Source organism: Paramisgurnus dabryanus, chromosome 11 (genome assembly GCF_030506205.2).
Source record: "Paramisgurnus dabryanus chromosome 11, PD_genome_1.1, whole genome shotgun sequence".
NCBI lineage: Eukaryota > Metazoa > Chordata > Actinopteri > Cypriniformes > Cobitidae > Paramisgurnus > Paramisgurnus dabryanus.
This window is the reverse complement of record NC_133347.1, coordinates 20,112,132-20,132,460: the sequence shown is the minus strand read 5'-3', so window position 1 is coordinate 20,132,460 and position 20,329 is coordinate 20,112,132. Positions and strand designations below refer to the sequence as shown.

The following is a 20,329-nucleotide window of genomic DNA, read 5'->3' as shown; positions in this document are numbered from 1 at the left end:
AAACGCTATAAGAAACATTGCACTAAAGGGAAACATAGGGGAATCAGACTTCGACAGAACACCGGATCCATAAAAATCACGGTTTAATGCTAACACTTCACAGCCCTACTGCGGAGCAGTCACTTTCTGCAACCAGTTTGGCTCCGCCCACAAAAAACGTCATCTCTGTTTGCAAACACGAAATTGGTCTATTGAAAACACTATGAAAGTCTCCAAATTTTTACTGATGGTTTCAAAGATCCTACCTCAGGAATTACAGGAATAGGAATATATATTCTGGTGTTTAATGTAAAAATATCAAGAAGACTAACTGATAATCTATCAATATATTCTGCAGAGATTAGTGCTATCATCATAAGATTATCATGGGTGCACGAAATAAGACCTGACAGAGTAGTGATAGGTTCTAAAATTCAGCATCTGTGTTAAGTTCATTAGATTCACAGGAGTCAGTCAAAGTAGATTTAATTAATGAGATTGATATGCTTTTATACCAAGTGAGAAGGAAAGGAGGGATAGTTGGATTTTGTTGGGTTCCAGCACATAAAGGAATCAACGGAAATAAAGTTGCTGAAAAGGCGTTGGAAAAAGATACAATTGATGTGAGGGTCCCACTAGGTAAAGGAGAAATTAAATAAATTATTTAAAAAAAGAAAAAATTAAAGAAAAATGGCAGAAGGACATGACATTATCCCAGTAAGGACATGAAAGGTAGACATTTGTATAAAATTAGGAAATATGTAGAGACTAACAAGAGCATAAGGGGAACAAGATTAAGGCTTGGTCATTCAGGATTAAACGCAACATTAGCTTTAGTAGAAGTGCATGGGAGTGGTTTATGTGAATTGTGTAAGGAAAAAGCAAACTAGATCATTTAGGCGCAGTTTCCCGGACAGGGATAAGAGTCCTAGACTAAAATAAATGTAAGAGCTGTCCAAACTGAAAACAACCTGCACTGAAATATCTTAAAATACATCAGTACCCATTGTTTTGCCTCAAACTGCACGCAAGTAATGTTTGTTAAAACTAGTTATATTACATAATTAAACTAAGGCCTAATCCTATTTTAAGATAATCCCTGTTCGGGAAACTGCCCCTTAAAAAGTTAAAATAGTATATTTTCAACAGTGCAGACAATCGAAGTATACCAAAGTTATGCAAACGTATTGAGAAACTTTTGTAATAGAAGCATATCCATATAATCTTAATTATACTCTGTACACTACAGCCTAGTTTTGTTTTATCTAAGCATGAATATCAGTATTTCAGTTTTTAGGTTATAGTTTTGTCAAATGCTTACACACTGAAACACATGCTATATGAGTAAAACATCTAAAACCGATGCATTAATAAATAAATACATTTTTAAAACAATTTACAAAATATATAAAAAACACTATAACCATTTAAAATTAAGATAACATTTCTAGACATTAAAAATCACAAATTTGTGGCTGTCCACTTCTGATGGTCAAATTAGTGATCGTATTTACCTGCATTGATAACTGTTAAGCATAATGACAAATACACAAAAATGAGCATTTTCAACAGTGCTGCAGTCTTTCAAAGTTTAAAATAGACCAATATATCAAATGATTTACTCCTGTAAGCTTCCAAGGCAAGTAATATGATAAAACAACCAATAAACACTGATACAGTTTTTGAAATAGATTTATTCTTGAGTCTGTTTGTTGTGTTTATCTTATATCTTTTCTCCATTTTTCACTTTTATTTGAACTTTTTATATAATAAATCCAATAGATGGCGCTGTAGCCGCAGTACAGCATTATTCAGATGTTGTCTTGACATGAATGAATTATTGAAAAATTAATGCAGCAAAAGTGTTGTTAGACTGCAAAATACTACATCACTATCAGACAAAGGGCAGCATGTATGGTTTGCCAGGAATGTGTTGCCTTTTTAAAGCTACAGTCTTCCTGCTTTCTTTTCTACAGATATTTTCATAGTGAGAAATAAGTAAATTATCTAGCAGACAGTGCACTTGAGATTATTTGATAATTGTAAACATGGCTCACAATAGATATGAAATAAGAATTGTTTGTTATTATGCCAAATATTTCAACAGATTTTAAAAATTAAATATTACACATCTGTTTTTTACATTTGTATTTATCCAGTAATATGTACAAGGCCAAGATGAAGAAAACTGTATTTAAACTGTATGACCATGTATATGTACGGTACAGTAGAAATTGAATGTCAATTTGAAATCATAAAAAAAGCCTGAATCTGTTATGCACATAGCATGCGGCCCTTCAGTTGGATGGAAAACTTGATGTGGTCCTGAGTCAAAAGGTTTGCACACACCTGACCTAACCAATCATTTTAGATGAGTATTTAAGAAATCTGTTCATTAAAAATACTTGTTTATTATTGTAAAACTGCACAAAAATTAATTCACAGGTCAGCAGTGTATGTTTCAAGTAATCATTGTACAACACTTGGACACATGTTTACCAGAGCACAGCAAACTGTAACTATTTTGTCTAAAAATGTTACATTCTCAAGCTCACATGGCAGCACCATACTGATAGGAATAGTTGTAGAAAGGATTTTGTATTTGTTGCGTACAACACCGATGACTCTCTCCAGGTGAATTCTGAGGTGTGCAATGCTTGTCATGTCCTTCACATCCTTTGCTTCCAGCTGACGTTGCCCCTTTGTAAATGCTGATATTTTCACTTCAGCACACATCAATCCCACACTCTCTTTAATGTCAAACCCTTTATCCGCTAACACTATGTCCCCTGGCAGTAGTTTATCTAGAAAACCACAGTTCTCAGTTATTTGTTTGTCACTAGTGCGCCCACCAAACCCTTTGGAGATGAAGGAAATGACTCCTTGTGGAATAATGCATATGAGGTACTTTAGTGTGTGCTCATGGTTTAAAAACGTTTGTGCCCTTGCTTGAAGATATGATGGTCTTTCTATAGAAACTTCAAAGCAGTCCACAATGGCAGCAAAATGATTTCCAAATATCTCCACGAACTGATGTGGCATACTGACTTGCAGACTCTCTCTGTCTGGCCAGTGCACCAGTGGAGACAAGCGGGAGTACAAAACACTCACAGTTTGCTTAAATGCAGTACTAACAGTTGATCGGTCCACATTGAAAAGATGAGCGATGTGCTGGATGGGCAGATCCAATCTCAGACGCATGAAGGTAAGAAGGAGCATCTGAAAACATGTCAACTGTCTTTTATCCTTGCCAGGCAGAAACTGTATTACATGGGACAACAAAACCTGAAAAATGGCAAAGCCTGGAATTCCAGTGTAATATTTTACTTTTTCATCATCATCATCCTTAAAAAACTCCTCTGCCATTTTGAATGTATCAAGTTTATGCTTTAGCTGCCTGTTTTCCTCTAGTAGACGGTTTATTTCATTTTGCCTGCACATGCAAAGATCACATTCTTGTGTACTGTGGTTATCAGGATTTTGTGCAATGTCACTTTCCTGTGGTGCCCGTTTCTCCTCCTTTACATCCCGTGGTACCCGTTTCTCCTCCATTACTTCCTGTTCCTCCTCTTTTATGTCCTGTTGTGCCCATTCCTCCTTCACTTCCTGCTGCATTACCTTCTCAGTTTCCTCATTGTATATCTGTTAACAAAGAGTTATATCTGTTAACATCTGAGGCCAAGTGCGATATTGGCATTATATATATATATATCTGAGTTTATAAAAGGGATCAATGCAAAAGTGATTCTCCTCTTCATTTTAGACCACTGAAAAGCATTGTATGGTCACATGGTTTGCGTTTATCCTGCACCAGGGAAGCGTCTTTCTTTGTGTGCATTTTAAACATTAACACCTTAATGATGAACTGAAATGATGAGAAGTATATTGGCACAAAGTTTTACCATCCCTCCAATACAGTGGGAGCTGATATAAATAAAAGGAAGAAAAATCATGATAAAATATCTATTAGCAGCAACAAGCCCTAAATACAATTTTTAAAATATATTAAATTTTACATATTCAATATATAGATATAAACCAAGTGTCCGGGTCATGTGAATGATCAAGTAATTAACCACACATGCAGCGCATTTTACCGCTAATTTATCTTTATCCGAGCGTATGAGTTTTATAGCGGTGGAGGTGTTCAAATTAAATTTTACAGGCATCCTTATGAGAAACAATTACTATTCGAACATGGCTCAAGTTAGCAAATGCAAACTTCCATTAAACACAACATAAGAAGTGATGCACAGCTTTACGTAATGGCTTATTGCTATATGTAGCGAGATCCTCTTCAGCCATTTCACGCTGTTATGTTATAAATAGTTCATAGTTTGTGATCTTATAGACCATTTGAAAATATTACAGATTGACTGTATTCATCAGAAAAACACTAAATAACACCAAATGCTGCCATAACCACAAAAAAATAAAAATAAATAAATAACCCTCAAGGTCACCGTTTTCGTGAATGATTGTCGATACCACGTTCGAGTACTTGATGAATCGATTACTCATGCTCATACCTAGTTTAAATGGCAATTAAAGGTAACCATTCTTACCTGTGATCTGTTTGTTTGTAAATAGTGTATGTGTATAAAAGGTCAATGAGTTTCTGGACTCCTGACAGACTCTTGCCTCTTTGATCCAGTGCTGCACTTACGTAGTTGAACTATAAAACAGGAAAGGGATATAAAAAGATATCCCAGCAATTGAGAATGCCAATTCAAGTAAGCAGGCACTTGAAGAGAGATGCGCTGCATGGTCGGGTCACCAGAAGAAAGCCATTATTACGCAAATGCCACAAAGTATCCCCCTTTTATGCCAAACAGCACAGAGACTAAACCTTCTGGCACAAAGTCATTTCGAGTGATAAGACCAAAACTGAACTTTGTGGACACAACCGTAAAACACTACATTTGTAGAGAAGATAACAAGACCTATGAGGAAAGGTATACCATTCCTACTGTGAAACACAGAGGTGGTTCTCTGCTGTTTTGGGGATGTGTGAGCTTCAAAGGCACAGGAAATTAGGTCAAATTGTTTAAATGTAGCTTAAATAAGTTGATTGCAACCACTTACCTTAAAAAATCGAGTAAATTGAAAAAAAAAATTTTCAGTGTAAATGCAGTATGTTATCAAAAATTACTGGAGGAAAATTTGCACTCATCAGCCCGGAAGCTATGCAAAGGACATGCCAACATGACAATGATCCAAAACACAAGGCCAAGTCGACCTGTCATTGGCTGCAGCAGAAAAAAGTGAAGGTTTTGGAGTGGGCATCTCAGTCTCCTAACCTCAATATCATTGAGCCACTCTTGGGAGATCTTAAACGTGCAGTTCATGCAAAATTGAAAGGAACTGGAGGCTTTTTGCCAAGAAGAATGGGCAGCTTTAACATATCAAGGGCTCATAGTTGTTGGTACGTCCTACGGCGTAGCTACAACGGCGTAGGCTCATCCACAACTATTACAAAAGACTTCAAGCTGTCATTGATGTTGAAGGGGGCAATACACGGTATTAAGAACAGGGTCATTTGGGTTTCTGTTGTCATTATGATTTAAAAAGAATAAACACAGTTGATTGATAATAAATGGCTTTTCTATGCATATGTACTGGTGTGTTGGTTTTATCTAGTACAAATCGTACAAGTTTTTGTTTTTTAGGTGAAAAGTCGCCAACCTTCAGCGCTATTGTTTAGCTTAAATGTTAAACAAACATACAGCGATAGATGTGCATGTCATCCTTTGAATAATCTCTTAAAATAATCGACATTGCTAATCATAGTTATCCCAGCGATGTCATGATTTCGGTCTTAGTGGCCGCTTTGTCTTTGTTTCACCATGTGTTGTGTTGTGTTTATGTTTTGACAGCTCCACACGTGCGCGCCTTCCACCTGGTGACCTCATTATCTCCGACTCTTCTCACCGGCGTCCCACACCTGATCCTTATTATTTGCCCATCCGGTTTGATTTAAATTCCCCTCGTTTCCTCTGTTCTTTGCAAGTTCGTCTTAGTGTGTTCGTGCCGCTAGCTCTGTCTAGTTCCTGTCTTGTCTAGCTCTTGTCTTGTCTAGCTTCTTTGGATTACTCACCGTGCTCTCTGCTGCCTTGCCCCTTTAGATCCCTGCCCCGCTGTCAGTCTCTCCCGAGTGGTGTGTCTACCGTCAAGCCTCTGTGTACCCTCTGTCTGTGGATTCCCGAGTGCCTGTCTACATCTAGCGCTGTCCAGCCGCAGTGCGTTTCGGCGCGTAATTCTGCGTAAGACTCGGACTGCCGCTGTGCGCTGTCCAGCACAGACACTGCTGAAGACTCTGACCGCCTCTCTCTCTCTCTGTCCGCCAGGAACCTCTCTGTCTGCCCGCCAGGAACCTCTCTGTCGGCCTGCCAGGATTACATCTCTGTGCTTACAGTTCTGTGGATGTCCTACAGCCCAGCTGTGTTTCCCACATTGAGACTTTCCAGAGGAGATCGCTGTGGTCCGCCTCGCGAGTGTTTTCTCCCTCCATTCATCACACACACGGACACTGAGAGTTTTCTGTTATACATTTTCACCAAGTGTTTTCTCGTATACATACTATTAAAAAACCCTCTGCTCTGGGATCCCGTGTTGTGTAGTTCCTAACAGGACGAACTTGCCAGAATGGATCCCGCGGAGGTTGAGGACTTATCTGCCCGTATGTCGGACCTTTCCTCACGTTTGGACCAGCTCAGTGCCGATGCCACCCAACTCAGCCTGCCATCGCAGACGGAGCCTCATGTTACTGCCCCACCTCCATACGATGGTAATCCTACCTCCTGTCGGGCTTTTCTGAATCAATGCTCTTTGGTTTTTGCCCTCCAGCCCCGCCGCTATTTCTTGGAGATCACCCGGGTTGCGTTTGTGATCACCCTTCTGATTGGCAAGGCGCGCGAGTGGGCTACGGCCGTGTGGGATGCCCGCGATCCTTGCTGTCGGTCGTTTCATGAGTTTCGCGAGGAGATGGAGAAGCTTTTCGACCGTTCGGTGCGCGGGGACGCCGCTGCGGCTCGGTTGGCACATCTGGTTCAGGGAGGACACACAGTCACCGAGTACGCCATCGAGTTTAAAACCCTAGCGGCTGCCTGCCACTGGAATGAAGCGGCTCTCCGAGCGCAGTTTGTCGAGGGGTTGTCTGATGATCTCCAGGACGAGATCGCTGTCCATGATCTTCCTCCCTCATTGGATGCCATCATTGACCTCGCTCTTCGGATCGAAGCCCGGAGATTGCTTCGCGATCAGCGACGCTCCATTCGCCAGCGAGCGTTTTCGGACAAGACCACCACTTCCCCCTCTTCATCATCTTCACCCTCTGCCGTGTCTGAGCCCATGCAGCTGGGGCGCATGCGCCTGTCACAGAGAGAGAGAGAGAGACGCTTGCAGAAGGCTCTGTGTTTGTATTGCGGGAGATCCGGACATTTTGCTAGGACCTGCCCGTTAAAAGGCCGCTGCCCATCTGTGAATACGGGAGTCCTGGTGGGCGCCACTTCCTCTAAGCTCTCCCCTGTTTCCAGTACCCAACTCCCCGTCGTGTTGTCCTTCGCTGGGCGTGATCATCCGTCCACCGCCCTTCTCGACTCTGGTGCGGAGGGCAACTTCATTGATGAAGCTCTGGTTCGCGCCTGGGGTGTCCCGGTTGTCCCTCTCCAATCCCCTTTGGATGTCTGGTCCCTTAAAGGGCAGCAGATGGCGCGGATTACACATTGCACTTCTCCTGTGAGTCTCTCTGTGTCTGGTAACCATCGTGAGGAGATTGTGTTGCATATCCTTCATGCTTCTCTATCTCCTATTATTTTAGGGCATGGATGGTTAGCGCAACACAATCCTCACGTTGATTGGCAGCATAGTATTATCTTGTCTTGGTCCCAGTCTTGTCATGTGTCATGTCTTGGTTCTGCTGCTTCTGGTTCTGTTCTTTCTCTTCCTCAGGTTCCGGCGGTCGATTTGACCGGAGTCCCGGCGGAGTATGCGGATATCGCTCAGGTGTTTAGTAAAGCCCGGGCCACCTCCCTTCCTCCTCACCGGCCATATGATTGTGCTATTGATCTCCTCCCCGGCACTTCTCCGCCTAAGGGTAGACTTTATTCTTTATCGGGTCCTGAGAGAGAGGCTATGGACCAGTATATTAATGATGCCCTGCGTGCCGGTCTCATCCGTCCCTCCACCTCGCCCGCAGGGGCGGGGTTTTTCTTTGTTGGCAAGAAAGACGGCTCCCTGCGCCCTTGTATTGATTATAGGGGTTTAAATGACATTACTGTTAAGAATAGGTACCCCCTTCCTTTAATGTCTACTGCGTTTGAGCTCCTGCAGGGGGCGCAGTTCTTTACTAAGCTAGATTTACGCAACGCTTATCATCTGGTGCGAATAAGAGAGGGAGATGAATGGAAAACAGCCTTTAACACCCCTACCGGACACTTTGAGTACTGCGTTCTGCCGTTCGGCCTTTGTAACGCCCCCTCTGTCTTCCAAACTCTGGTCAATGATGTGCTGAGAGACATGATTAACAAGTTTGTCTTTGTGTACATAGATGATATTCTCATCTTTTCTCCCTCTATGCAGGAACACACTCAGCATGTCCGCCGAGTCTTACGCCGGCTGTTAGAAAATAAGCTGTATGTCAAGGCGGAGAAGTGCGAATTCCATCGTAAGTCAGTTTCGTTCCTGGGTTTTGTTGTTGCCCCCGGTGAGATCCGTCCCGACCCAGCTAAGATCAAAGCGGTGGCCGAATGGCCAGTCCCCGACTCCCGTAAGGATTTATTAAGGTTTCTGGGTTTCGCCAATTTTTACCGGCGATTTATCAGAAATTACAGTCAGATTGCTCAACCTCTTACTGCTCTCACTTCCACTAAGGAGAGCTTTGTCTGGAATTCCAGTGCTCAGGAGGCCTTTGATAATTTAAAGTCCCGGTTTATCTCTGCTCCTGTTCTCTCTATTCCAGATCCGGCTGCTCAATTTATTGTGGAGGTGGATGCTTCGGATGTCGGGGTAGGCTCCGTTTTGTCTCAGCGGTCTGCAAAGGATGGCAAGGTGCATCCCTGTGCCTTTTTCTCCCATCGGTTAAACCCAGCAGAGCGAAATTATGACATAGGCAATCGGGAGCTGCTGGCGGTCAGACTGGCTTTGGGTGAGTGGCGTCACTGGTTAGAGGGGACCTCGGAGCCCTTCCTGGTCTGGACGGATCATAAGAATCTCGAATACATCCGTTCAGCCAGGAGGTTATCTTCTCGTCAGGCTCGTTGGGCGCTCTTCTTTGACAGATTTAACTTCACCCTCTCGTACCGGCCCGGTTCCAAGAATACTAAGCCCGATGCTCTCTCTCGTTTGTTCGAAAGCCCCGGTTATGCTGGGGACGAAACCATCCTCCCGGAGGGGCGGGTGGTGGGGTGCCCTGCGCTGGGGAATAGAACAACGGGTGAGACGGGCCGGCCGGGAGGGGGAAGTGCCAGAAGGGTCCCCAGCGGGTCGATTGTGGGTTCCGAATGCGCTTCGCTCCGAGGTCATCCGGTGGGGTCACGAGTCCAAGTTTGTTTGCCATCCGGGGGTTCGGAGAATGTTGGCTACCGTACGTCAGCGTTTTTGGTGGCCCTCTATGGGTCCCGATGTCAGACAGTTTGTGTTAGCCTGTCAGGTTTGTGCCCGTAATAAGGCCTCTCATCAAGCCCCTATTGGTCTGCTTAAACCATTACCCATTCCCTCTCGTCCTTGGTCACATATCGCCATCGATTTTGTAACCAATTTGCCTAGTTCTAAGGAAAACACTGTAGTTTTGACCATTGTCGACCGCTTCTCCAAGGCGGCTCACTTTGTCCCTTTGCCCAAATTGCCCACTGCTAAGGAAACTGCCCAGGTTATGATCGAGCACGTCTTTCGCTTACATGGTCTGCCCACAGACGTTGTTTCAGATAGGGGTCCTCAGTTTATTTCTCGTTTCTGGCAGGAATTTTGTAGACAAATAGGCTCCACAGCTAGCTTGTCTTCAGGGTATCATCCTCAGACCAACGGGCAATGTGAACGGGCTAACCAAGATTTAGGTAGAGCTCTCCGCTGTCTGACATCGCAATATCCGAGCTCCTGGTGCCAACAGTTACCCTGGGTTGAATACGCCCATAATTCTCTCCCTGTTTCTTCCCTTAACATGTCCCCTTTTGAGGCGTCCATGGGGTTTCAGCCCCCTTTATTCCCATCACAGGAACCTGATGCGGTGGTTCCGTCTGCGCTAGCTTTTGTCCGTCGTTGCAAACGCACCTGGAGAAAGGCTAGATTTACATTACGCCAGGTTTCCAGACGAACCAAAGCCGCGGCCGACCGTCACCGTAGAACCGCGCCCCGTTTTATCTGTGGGCAGAAAGTATGGCTTTCGTCCAAGGATTTACCTCTCCGTGAGCCTTCTCGCAAGCTGGCTCCACGATTCCTTGGGCCATACAGCATTGTTAAGGTTATCAATCCCGTGACGGTCAGGCTCAGATTGCCCCCAGCACTCGGTCGGGTTCATCCAGTTTTTCACGTGTCTAAACTGAAGCCTGTGTATTTCTCCCATCTTAATCCTGTTCCCTCTGCCCCCACCCCTCCCACCCCTCAGCTTATAGATGGTGCCCCTGTGTATTCAGTTAAGTCTTTACTGGATGTGCGTCGCCGGGGTAGGGGATTTCAATATCTCGTTGACTGGGAAGGATATGGTCCGGAGGAGAGGTGTTGGGTACCGGCCCGGGACATCCTGGACCCTGGGCTGATAGAGGATCTCCGCCGGCGACGGGGTGAGCCTCCTCATGGACCGCCCGGTGGCGGTGGTGGGGGGGAGTCCTGTCATGATTTCGGTCTTAGTGGCCGCTTTGTCTTTGTTTCACCATGTGTTGTGTTTATGTTTTGACAGCTCCACACGTGCGCGCCTTCCACCTGGTGACCTCATTATCTCCGACTCTTCTCACCGGCGTCCCACACCTGATCCTTATTATTTGCCCATCCGGTTTGATTTAAATTCCCCTCGTTTCCTCTGTTCTTTGCAAGTTCGTCTTAGTGTGTTCGTGCCGCTAGCTCTGTCTAGTTCCTGTCTTGTCTAGCTCTTGTCTTGTCTAGCTTCTTTGGATTACTCACCGTGCTCTCTGCTGCCTTGCCCCTTTAGATCCCTGCCCCGCTGTCAGTCTCTCCCGAGTGGTGTGTCTACCGTCAAGCCTCTGTTTACCCTCTGTCTGTGGATTCCTGAGTGCCTGTCTACATCTACATCTGTTTCCCACATTGAGACTTTCCAGAGGAGATCGCTGTGGTCCGCCTCGCGAGTGTTTTCTCCCTCCATTCATCACACACACGGACACTGAGAGTTTTCTGTTATACATTTTCACCAAGTGTTTTCTCGTATACATACTATTAAAAAACCCTCTGCTCTGGGATCCCGTGTTGTGTAGTTCCTAACAAGCGATAGGTTACATTAGACAATAAGCCTTGACAAAATTCTCCAAACCACCCGAAAGTAATTCATATGTTGTCTAGGAAATATCCAAAACCTGGTTAAATCATGAGAGTTAATTGACAAACATAGCGGTCACGGTCCCGCAGAATCAGTGACTGTACATATTCGGACAGTTCCAAATCTGCTTCTGCATCCATGTTTAATAAATCCCTCCCAAAACGTGCTAGCTTACATTTATCAACATTGCGTTTGCGGCTCTTTTTGACTCCAGCTAAGTCACGCCCACTCGGAGACATTGCAATGTTTACAAACTTTTAAGGGGTCTATACCTCGTCAAAAAATAACAACTCCTATGTATGCTACGTGTTGTTTATTTTGCTTGTTGTATAAGTAAACTATGTTAAAAGGACTTTTCCGGAAGTTACGTGTTTTCCACGAAAGCCGTTTGTTTATATTGTTATTGCTGAAACCGGCTATAGTTCCTTGTAATATCGGCCTAGAAAATCGCAACTTTTAATTTTCCGTCGGTCTTAGTACATGATGTAACTACAGAAGAGTCCAGTTTTAAATAGGAAAAATATCGAAACTCTTTGGTTATTTCTGAGCGCGATGCTAATGGTCTAATCAGATTCAATGGATTATGCTAAACTATGCTATGCTAAAAGTTGTATTGCCAGACCCGGTGATCGGCTGAATGGATTCCAAAACGTTAAAAATCAAATGTTTAACTGTAGGGTTGCTGGAAAATGTGCATATTTTCAAAAAAAGTGGAGTGCTCCTTTAAGTTTTTCCACCCCGGCCATGACTGTGATTACTTTGGTTAAGTACCCAGCAACAGTTCGCCACTTAAACGGTTTTTAGCCGGTAAAATACAGACATTAGCGGCAACGCTTCGAAAATGCATTGCGCTGCTGACGTCACATGCCCGAGTTCGGGGATTCCTTCAGATTCTAAATAAACTTCAGTAGCTGTTTGAAAACAACTTTGGTTCTGACTTCTGGATTAATTAATATAAATATTTCCTAATAAAAACAAACATTTTATTTTGTAAGTGTCATATTCATACATCGTGCTAATGTTTGCCATGTTATTTGATAGTTAATAAACTAACCACTTTGTGTTCTTGTGCCATCTCATCTGCTTCATATTTAATGTTGTCCTCCACTTTCTCTCCTGTCGTGATCCTTTCATGTCTCTTTAATTGACGTCTAAAACTATCTTTGTCTATAGTTTTCACTTCGCTGTGCCCCAAAAGCAAAGACGGTGCCCAGTCAGGATGAGTTTCAAACATTTCATATGCTGGTTGTCCTGTAAACAAAGTTACACAATGGTCATTTTTTTAATTACGTAAGCAGCATCTCAGAACAACATGAAATGAGCATATGTTGTGGGTTTTTATTTTATTTCACTTACTACACTGACACACAAACCTTTGTTTACACTTTACGCGCCGGCATAAGCGCTTGTTTTTAAAGAAATATATTATACATTTTAAGTTAAAGTTACACACCACATCATGACTCACCTGAATGAAAGTGCAAAGAGCACACTCTCATTGACACAGGGATGTTGTGATAAGTGATGTCTTTTCGTCTTGCTGCCGCTATCCACGCCACGCGACGTCTTCTCGTTACATCTTCAACATGCTCCCCTTCCCGCCGTTTACACGTTGGAAACTTGAAAAAACGAATCCCATAGTTTTTTCTTTTTACTGATCGATCGTGTGTCTTGCTAGTGCAGTTTACAATGCAGCAGTACAGACCTACCATGTTGATGTTTTCCTATGTCAAGAAACACACTAGCAGAAAGGGGCGTGACATCAACGCGGCATGACGTCAGCTATCCGTAAATCGGCAGTTTATGGCAGAAGTCTATTAGCTAAAGCTGAAAGAAATTGAATTTCGGGTTTGTTTTATACTTCCGTATGGGTTTGCATTGATTCTTTCACATATGAATCTATTGACTCTTAATTTTAAATTAAAAGAAAACAAAATGGAACACATTAGTAGGAATTACCCATGTACAAAGGCATGTTTAAATAAATTTCAGATTTTTGTATCTTGATTCTTAATATGAACTGGCTAAAAAATGTCTAAATGGATATTCAGTTTCTGTAGTCCTAATTTGATTTTAAAGAGATGTGGACATTTATTATTTTGGAAACACTACAATAAGGTTGATTAGTTAACATTAGTTAACTACATTAGATAACATCAACAAATAATGAACTGCACTTATACAGCATTTATTATTCTTTGTTAATGTTAATTTCAACAATTACTAATACTTCATTAAAATATTGTTAATGTAAGTTAATGCACTGTGAACTAACATGAACAAACAATGAACAGCTTTATTTCTATTAACTAACATTAACAAATATTAATAAAGACTGTAACAAATGTATTGCTCATGGTTTGTTCATAGTTAATACATTAACCAATGAACATTATTGTAATTGGTTAATTTACAATAATGTAAATTTTGCTTTCTTGTGATTTATGAGCCCGGTTTCACAGATAAGGCTTAGCTAAAGCCAGTACTAGGCCTTAGTTAAATTAAGATGTTTAAGCATCTTTTATAAACAAATAGTCTTTAAATAATATGTTACTGGTTATCTTGAAACAAATCAATGTGGCACTGGCATGATATCTTAAGATCCGTCATTGCAAGATATTTTCACTTATGACACCTCAAACATGATTATCTAAGACTAGCCATAAGCCTTGTCTGTGAAACTTGGGGTGGAGGTTAAGTTTAGGCTTCTTAAGCTTTCAAACTTTCACAAGCAAGCTCTTGAGGCATGAAAATTGATCTTTAAAAATATCATTTTGAATAATCAACACATTTTATCAGCTCGTAAATCTGTTTTCAGAACATGAAATATCAAAACAGTGATTTTTTTATACAGTGTATAATCTCGGTTATACATACATTTTATCAGTATTAAATCTATTTTTTAATCTTACACACATTGGCCAACCGTTTGGATCCTAAGGAATAAATGGAAATAGGATAAATGCTAACAAAGTCATGACGTGCTGTACAAAAATTAAGTGCATGCATTGAAAAAAGATAAGTTTGTATTAATTTGTCTAAGTGAAGGTAAGAAGAAAAATGGTGGTGTTTTTCTTTAATGTTTCAAGTAATCATTGTACAACACTTGGACACATGTTTACCAGAGCACAGCAAACTGTAACTATTTTGTCTAAAAATGTTACATTCTCACGGTCACATGGCAGCACCATACTGATAGGAATAGTTGAAGAAAGGATTTTGTATTTGTGGCGTACAACACCGATGACTCTCTCCAGGTGAATTCTGAGGTGTGCAATGCTTGTCATGTCCTCCACATCCTTTGCTTCCAGCTGACGTTGCCCCTTTGTAAATGCTGGTATTTTCACTTCAGCACACATCAATCCCACACTCTCTTTAATGTCAAACCCTCTATCCGCTAACACTATGTCCCCTGGCAGCAGTTTATCTAGAAAACCACAGTTCTCAGTTATTTGTTTGTCACTAGTGCGCCCACCAAACCCTTTAGAGATGAAAGAAATGACTCCTTGTGGAGTAATGCTTATGAGGTACTTCAGTGTGAGACCATCTTTGATGAAGTTTGATGATGTTTGTGCCCTTGCTTGAAGATTTGATGGTCTTTCTATAGAAACTTCAAAGCAGTCCACAATGGCAGCAAAATGATTTCCAAATATCTCCACGAACTGATGCGGCATACTGACTTGCAAACTCTCTCTGTCTGGCCAGTGCACCAGTGGAGACAAGCGGGAGTACAAAACACTCACCGTTTGCTTAAATGCAGTACTAACAGTTGATCGGTCCACATTGAAAAGATGAGCGATGTGCTGGATTGGCAAATCCAATCTCAGACGCATGAATGTAAGAAGGAGCATCTGAAAACATGTCAACTTTCTTTTAAACTTTCCAGGCAAAAACTGTGTTACATTCGACAAAACAACCTGAAAAATGGCATAGCTTGGAAGTCCAGTGTAATATTTTACTTTAACATCATCATACTTAAAAAACTCCTCTGTGATTTTGGATTTATCAAGTTCATGCTTCAGCTGCCTGTTTTCTTCTAGTAGATGGTTAATTTCATCTTGCCTGCACTTGCAGAGATCACATTCTTGTGTACTGTGGTTATCAGGATTTTGTGCAATGTCATCTTGTCGTGATTGCTCCTTTTCTACGTCCTGCTGCATCACCTTCTTAGTTTTCTCATTGTATACCTGTTAACAAAATGTTAACATGTCAGTAAGGCATTCAAACCAGATCAAACACAAAATAACTACCGACTATAAGTTGCTCCGGAGTAAGTTGCATTCATTCTCACAAAATCCAAGCCCAAGAACAGACATTTAATTTGGAAAGGCATGTTATTCAACTAAACAATAGCACAGAACTGCAGGCTGAATAGGTGTCCATTCATGTTAAAGTAACATTAACAGTTATTTACCCGATAAACAATAAACATACAGAAAATACCTGGGAGGCTGAATAGGCCAAATCAAGTTCACCAACCTCCCGAAGCCATTCCACATCACTGAATCTATTGAATTACATAAATACAGAAGCAGCATATAGCGGACTCTCGCGGCTGTAGACGCACCTGACTATAAATCGCAGGACCAGCCAAACTATGAAAAAAGTGTGACTTACAGTCCGGAAAATACAGTAGTAATATTTTATAAATATTTCCACAAGACCCTCACCCAACAAGTGAACTAAGTACCAGAGTTTTAAAAACTACCCCAAACTGCTTTTCGTTTCGTTTTAGATTTTTTAATCTGCCGAGTTAGAAATACTGCCATACCTGTTCATACATCTTTTACTCTTTACTCTACTTTAACCTTGACCTTCTTCCAATGCTAAACGATATATATGTGCACGTGTGTTTGTGAGTATTATTTTTGGTTAGTCAAAAAAATATGTTTTGTATCATACATGATGTTCTTGTATAGTTTATGATCAGAATTTGTAGTCACTAATCATTAAAGTTATTGCTACCTGCTCTTAAAGCTGTTGGGTCAATTTTAGAATATTTATCTCCTAAGCAAGGAGAGCTTTATTCTAATAAAGTCTATAGTGTCTTACTGAACATAAGGTGGACAAGAGTTGTCTAGCCACCTAATAGAGATTTGAGATTCAAGATTTCCTCAAATCGTTTATTTAATCCACGTATTAATAACTGATTACAATGAAGTATAAAAACGTAACTTTTGAGCTAATGTATGAAGCAATATTGTTCTAACCCCTTTTTAATTTTCTACATGTTACAAAGTCCGGGAAACAATATTAATGTGCATCACATTTTGAGAAGTTTTTGCAAAATTGTATGTAGGGCTGTCACGGTAATGAAATTGGACTGACGGTTAATTGGCAAATAAATTGCGGCGATTGTGACGATGAATTGTCTGTTTAATTGCTTTGATATTTAATGATCTTAATTTTTTGATATTCATGAAATAATTTTCACATTATTTAAATTAAATCTTTTGCTAGGTTTACCTGGCAGAAATAATACATATAGCACATATATATGAAAAATAACTGAAAATAAAAATGCAATTAAAATAAACTGACTATACCAGAACAGACCTTAAATAGCAGCAAATCCTACTAAGGTCACATTAGTACTGGACCACATGTCCGTAGTGGCTGCAAAAAAATCAATTCCTTACAGATCATTAAGAATGTTTTTCCACTGTATTGAATGGCACTAACATTTGAACAGTTTAAAAAATATATAAATCTCCCAAGGTGCACCGGCAGTTAATGGACAGATAGGTGCAGGATCTTATCAGAATCAACAACCAGAAAACATGACACTGACATTTTTCCACTTGCACCTGTTTTCATTTTCATTGTTTACCTACAATTTTTTTCCTTACTATACAATAATTTAAAGCCCCCCCAACCTAAAAAAGTAACTTTTAAACGTGTTTCTAGCAGAAAATGAGTCGCCAGTGTGGATGCAGAAATATTCTGTAATTATAAAAATCCATATATTCTTGTGTGTGTAATCTCCTTTAAACCGCAACAGACATACAAAACAGGCTGTTGAGGATCCCCTATCAATGTGATGTCACATTGATTACTCCCTCCCATGACCGCTCACAGACTCTGCCTTATGAGCACGTAGTTCAACTTTCTGCCATAGACACGTTTTGATGTAGTCCAAAGCACATGTGTAAGCACTCTACCCTATAGTTTGCATACGGGGAGGGGAACAGAAGCTTTCTTTGCACCAAAGTACCACTGAATGAAACTTCCATTAAGTTTACATTTTACTTTATTTACCTTGAAATTTCTGTTTTAATAACTGAATGCTACTGAATGAAATGCCTTTACCTTGAATAATAATAATGTAAAAAAGTACACATTTACCTCAAAATAAAGTGAAACACAACTTAGAATAGTTTTTTATGGTAAAAGATGAAATGCAACGTAATAAAGCTTTAATCTTTTCAATACATACAGCTTGATCCAGTGGAGTAACGTTAGGTGCTCTGTTTTTCCCGGCAAGAGCGCGCTGTCTCCTAAGACTCCGTTCAAACCGCCCACAGTTCGTTGCTTTAACTTCTGTGTGTCCGAGATGTAATGATGGTGCCCAGTCGGGATCACACTCTATCATTTCATAGGCTGGTTTCCCTTCAAATAAATGTCAGAATATCTTTGATTAATAGTTGTTATGCTAGGCAGTCGGCTTATACGTTAGCTGCATATGTTTTCACTGTAAAAAATGGTTTAGTTTATAACTTACCCTTGTGAAAATGCCGTGAACAAACAACCGAGTTTCGGGAAACGTTGTTGAAGGTGATGCTTTTCCGTCTTACTGCTGCAACCCATGCCATGCGACGCCGTTTTGTTATGTCGGAGATCTGAGGTCCAAAGTGCTTTTTCCAAGTTGGAAAGGTGAAAAATCGCACTTCCTTTGAAATTCGGTTTCCATGCCGGTCATAAATGCGACTATAGCAGCCAAGTACACAGCAAGCTTTCATCGTTATATTTTTAGCTGTACAAATCAAACAAAATCGTTACAAAATCGAAATATATCCAGCTGAAATCCCGCACCGCCAACCATCTGAGGCCGGTGTTGCGATGTTCTTCTTCTTCTGAGGTTTTACTGGCGGTTGGTAAACAACTTCTAGGTGCATTACCGCCACCTACTGGTTAGGAGTGTGGATCTGGATCTATCTAACTTATGTTCTTCTGTGTCCCTTAAATACTTCACCAATAGTCTAAGGCCTATATTACCTCCATTTCCCACAAAAAGGCTTATCAAATCCATTTTTTTCTGTGATGTTCTTCTTCTTCATAGATATCTATGCTTCTTCTTGTGGTGTTTAATGGCGGATGACAAGCCAACTTATGGTGTCTTACCGCCACCAACTGGACTGGAGTGTGGGCATTATAAATGAAGCAGTACAGTATTACTAAATAATAGAAAATAAATAAATAACCTATAATAATGATTATATTCTAATCTACCGTCCAATCTTGTGCTTTTGAGATATCTAGGCAATTCAAGTCAGCAAATCTGAAAGGGTGACACTGGTTTTACCCAAGTTTCTAATTTTATTAAGTAATTCTTGTCTCCATTATATTTCCTACATTTCATTATTAAATGCTCAACAGTCTCAGCTTTATCACAAAATTCACATGTTTGATGTTTCCCTATTCTATGTAAAGATTGATTTAAGCCACAGTGTCCTTTTCAGAGTGGTGTGATAATAGTATCATCTTTACTTTTATTTAAAACTAACCTTCCTTTACCGGTGTGTCTTTGAATATTGTAAAGGTGCCTGCCTTTAGTTTCTCCATCCCACATCTCTTGCCACTTGACGTTCATAAGTTCCTGAATTCTTCCTTTTACTTCAATTTTACTTAATGGAATTTTAAAATCAATACGCACATGTTCCAGTCCATGTTTAGCTAATTTGTCCATCTTTTCACAGAAAAACCACATGAATTTCACATGTAAACCACACCAAATTCACATGTGAAATGTGTGTTTTTGGAACATTTTTGTGTGCATCACATGTGAAACACATGTGAATCCCATGTGAAACACGTGATCACATGTGCATAATGTGGTGAAAATGTTTGACATGTGGACAACATGTCACCACATGTGCCACATGTGATCCACTGATTTCACATGTGATCACATATGTTTCACATGGGATTCACATGTGTTTCATATGGGATTCACATGTGTTACATATGTGATGCACACAAAAATGTTTCAAAAACACACATTTCACATGTGAATTTGCACATGTGAAATTCATGTGACTTTTCTGTAAGGGATTCTACACCTACATTTGCAGGTACCCAAAGAAATCTCAAGACTATGCCCATAATTTCAATTCTATTGAGATACATAAGTATTTCATAGATTATATCTTGTCATGAGGTAGACTGTCCACTTATTAAACTACTTAAAGCTGACATTGAGTCTAAACAAATAATAGACCTTGTTGGTTGAGCTTCCTTCACCCATTGGATGGCTAGTAAAATAGCAATTGACCTTTCGCCGGCCCCTCCCCCAAAACGGCCATTGTCCAATCACACATCACAGCAACCGTTACTATGCGAGCACGTCCGACAAACATTCACGCCCGCAGCGCTTGTGAGCGGTGCATACAATGGATAAAACAGTATGGACTGCCCCATACAATGGATAAAACAGTGTGGACTGCCCCATCCAGTTAAATGTGTCGAACATTTACGAAGCATAAATACGTCTGCACAAAGGTAAGGCTTACAGCTAACTAGTTACAGTGTGGTCTAAATCTACTAACTAGAAGCAAGAACACAAATTGGACCAAAGTTATGATTACCATCAATATAATTGCCAGAATGTTAACCTACTCTCTAAGATAATTTAATGAGTTATTTTGCCAA

At 40.8% G+C, this 20,329-nt stretch overlaps 2 protein-coding genes across 2 annotated transcripts; both read right to left on the bottom strand.

Moving 5' to 3' along the window:
• Positions 1–2,044: 2,044 nt before the first annotated feature.
• Positions 2,045–13,196, bottom strand: LOC135729574 (uncharacterized). Its single transcript, XM_065247308.1, has 3 exons — positions 12,930–13,196; positions 12,516–12,712; positions 2,045–3,621 (listed from the first exon to the last, which is right to left on the bottom strand). Exons 1-3 carry the CDS (start codon positions 13,171–13,173, stop codon positions 2,449–2,451), a joined length of 1,614 nt encoding a protein of 537 aa, XP_065103380.1. The 5' UTR covers positions 13,174–13,196; the 3' UTR covers positions 2,045–2,448.
• Positions 13,197–13,802: 606 nt separating this feature from the next.
• On the bottom strand, positions 13,803–18,540 carry LOC135729572 (uncharacterized). Its single transcript, XM_065247307.2, has 3 exons — positions 18,183–18,540; positions 17,898–18,070; positions 13,803–15,648 (listed from the first exon to the last, which is right to left on the bottom strand). Exons 1-3 carry the CDS (start codon positions 18,418–18,420, stop codon positions 14,554–14,556), a joined length of 1,506 nt encoding a protein of 501 aa, XP_065103379.1. The 5' UTR covers positions 18,421–18,540; the 3' UTR covers positions 13,803–14,553.
• Positions 18,541–20,329: the final 1,789 nt, after the last annotated feature.

Excerpts from the sequence above, each read along its gene's own strand:
- LOC135729572 (XM_065247307.2), bottom strand. The coding sequence starts at position 18,420 with ATGAAAGCTTGCTGTGTACTTGGCTGCTATAGTCGCATTTATGACCGG. Across the intron at positions 18,071-18,182 it reads TTCACGGCATTTTCACAAGG|GGAAACCAGCCTATGAAATG; the intron begins GTAAGTTATAAA and ends ATTTATTTGAAG. Across the intron at positions 15,649-17,897 it reads TTACTCCACTGGATCAAGCT|GTATACAATGAGAAAACTAA; the intron begins GTATGTATTGAA and ends TTTTGTTAACAG.
- LOC135729574 (XM_065247308.1), bottom strand. The coding sequence starts at position 13,173 with ATGGTAGGTCTGTACTGCTGCATTGTAAACTGCACTAGCAAGACACAC. Across the intron at positions 12,713-12,929 it reads CTCTTTGCACTTTCATTCAG|GACAACCAGCATATGAAATG; the intron begins GTGAGTCATGAT and ends CTTTGTTTACAG. Across the intron at positions 3,622-12,515 it reads TGGCACAAGAACACAAAGTG|ATATACAATGAGGAAACTGA; the intron begins GTTAGTTTATTA and ends CTTTGTTAACAG.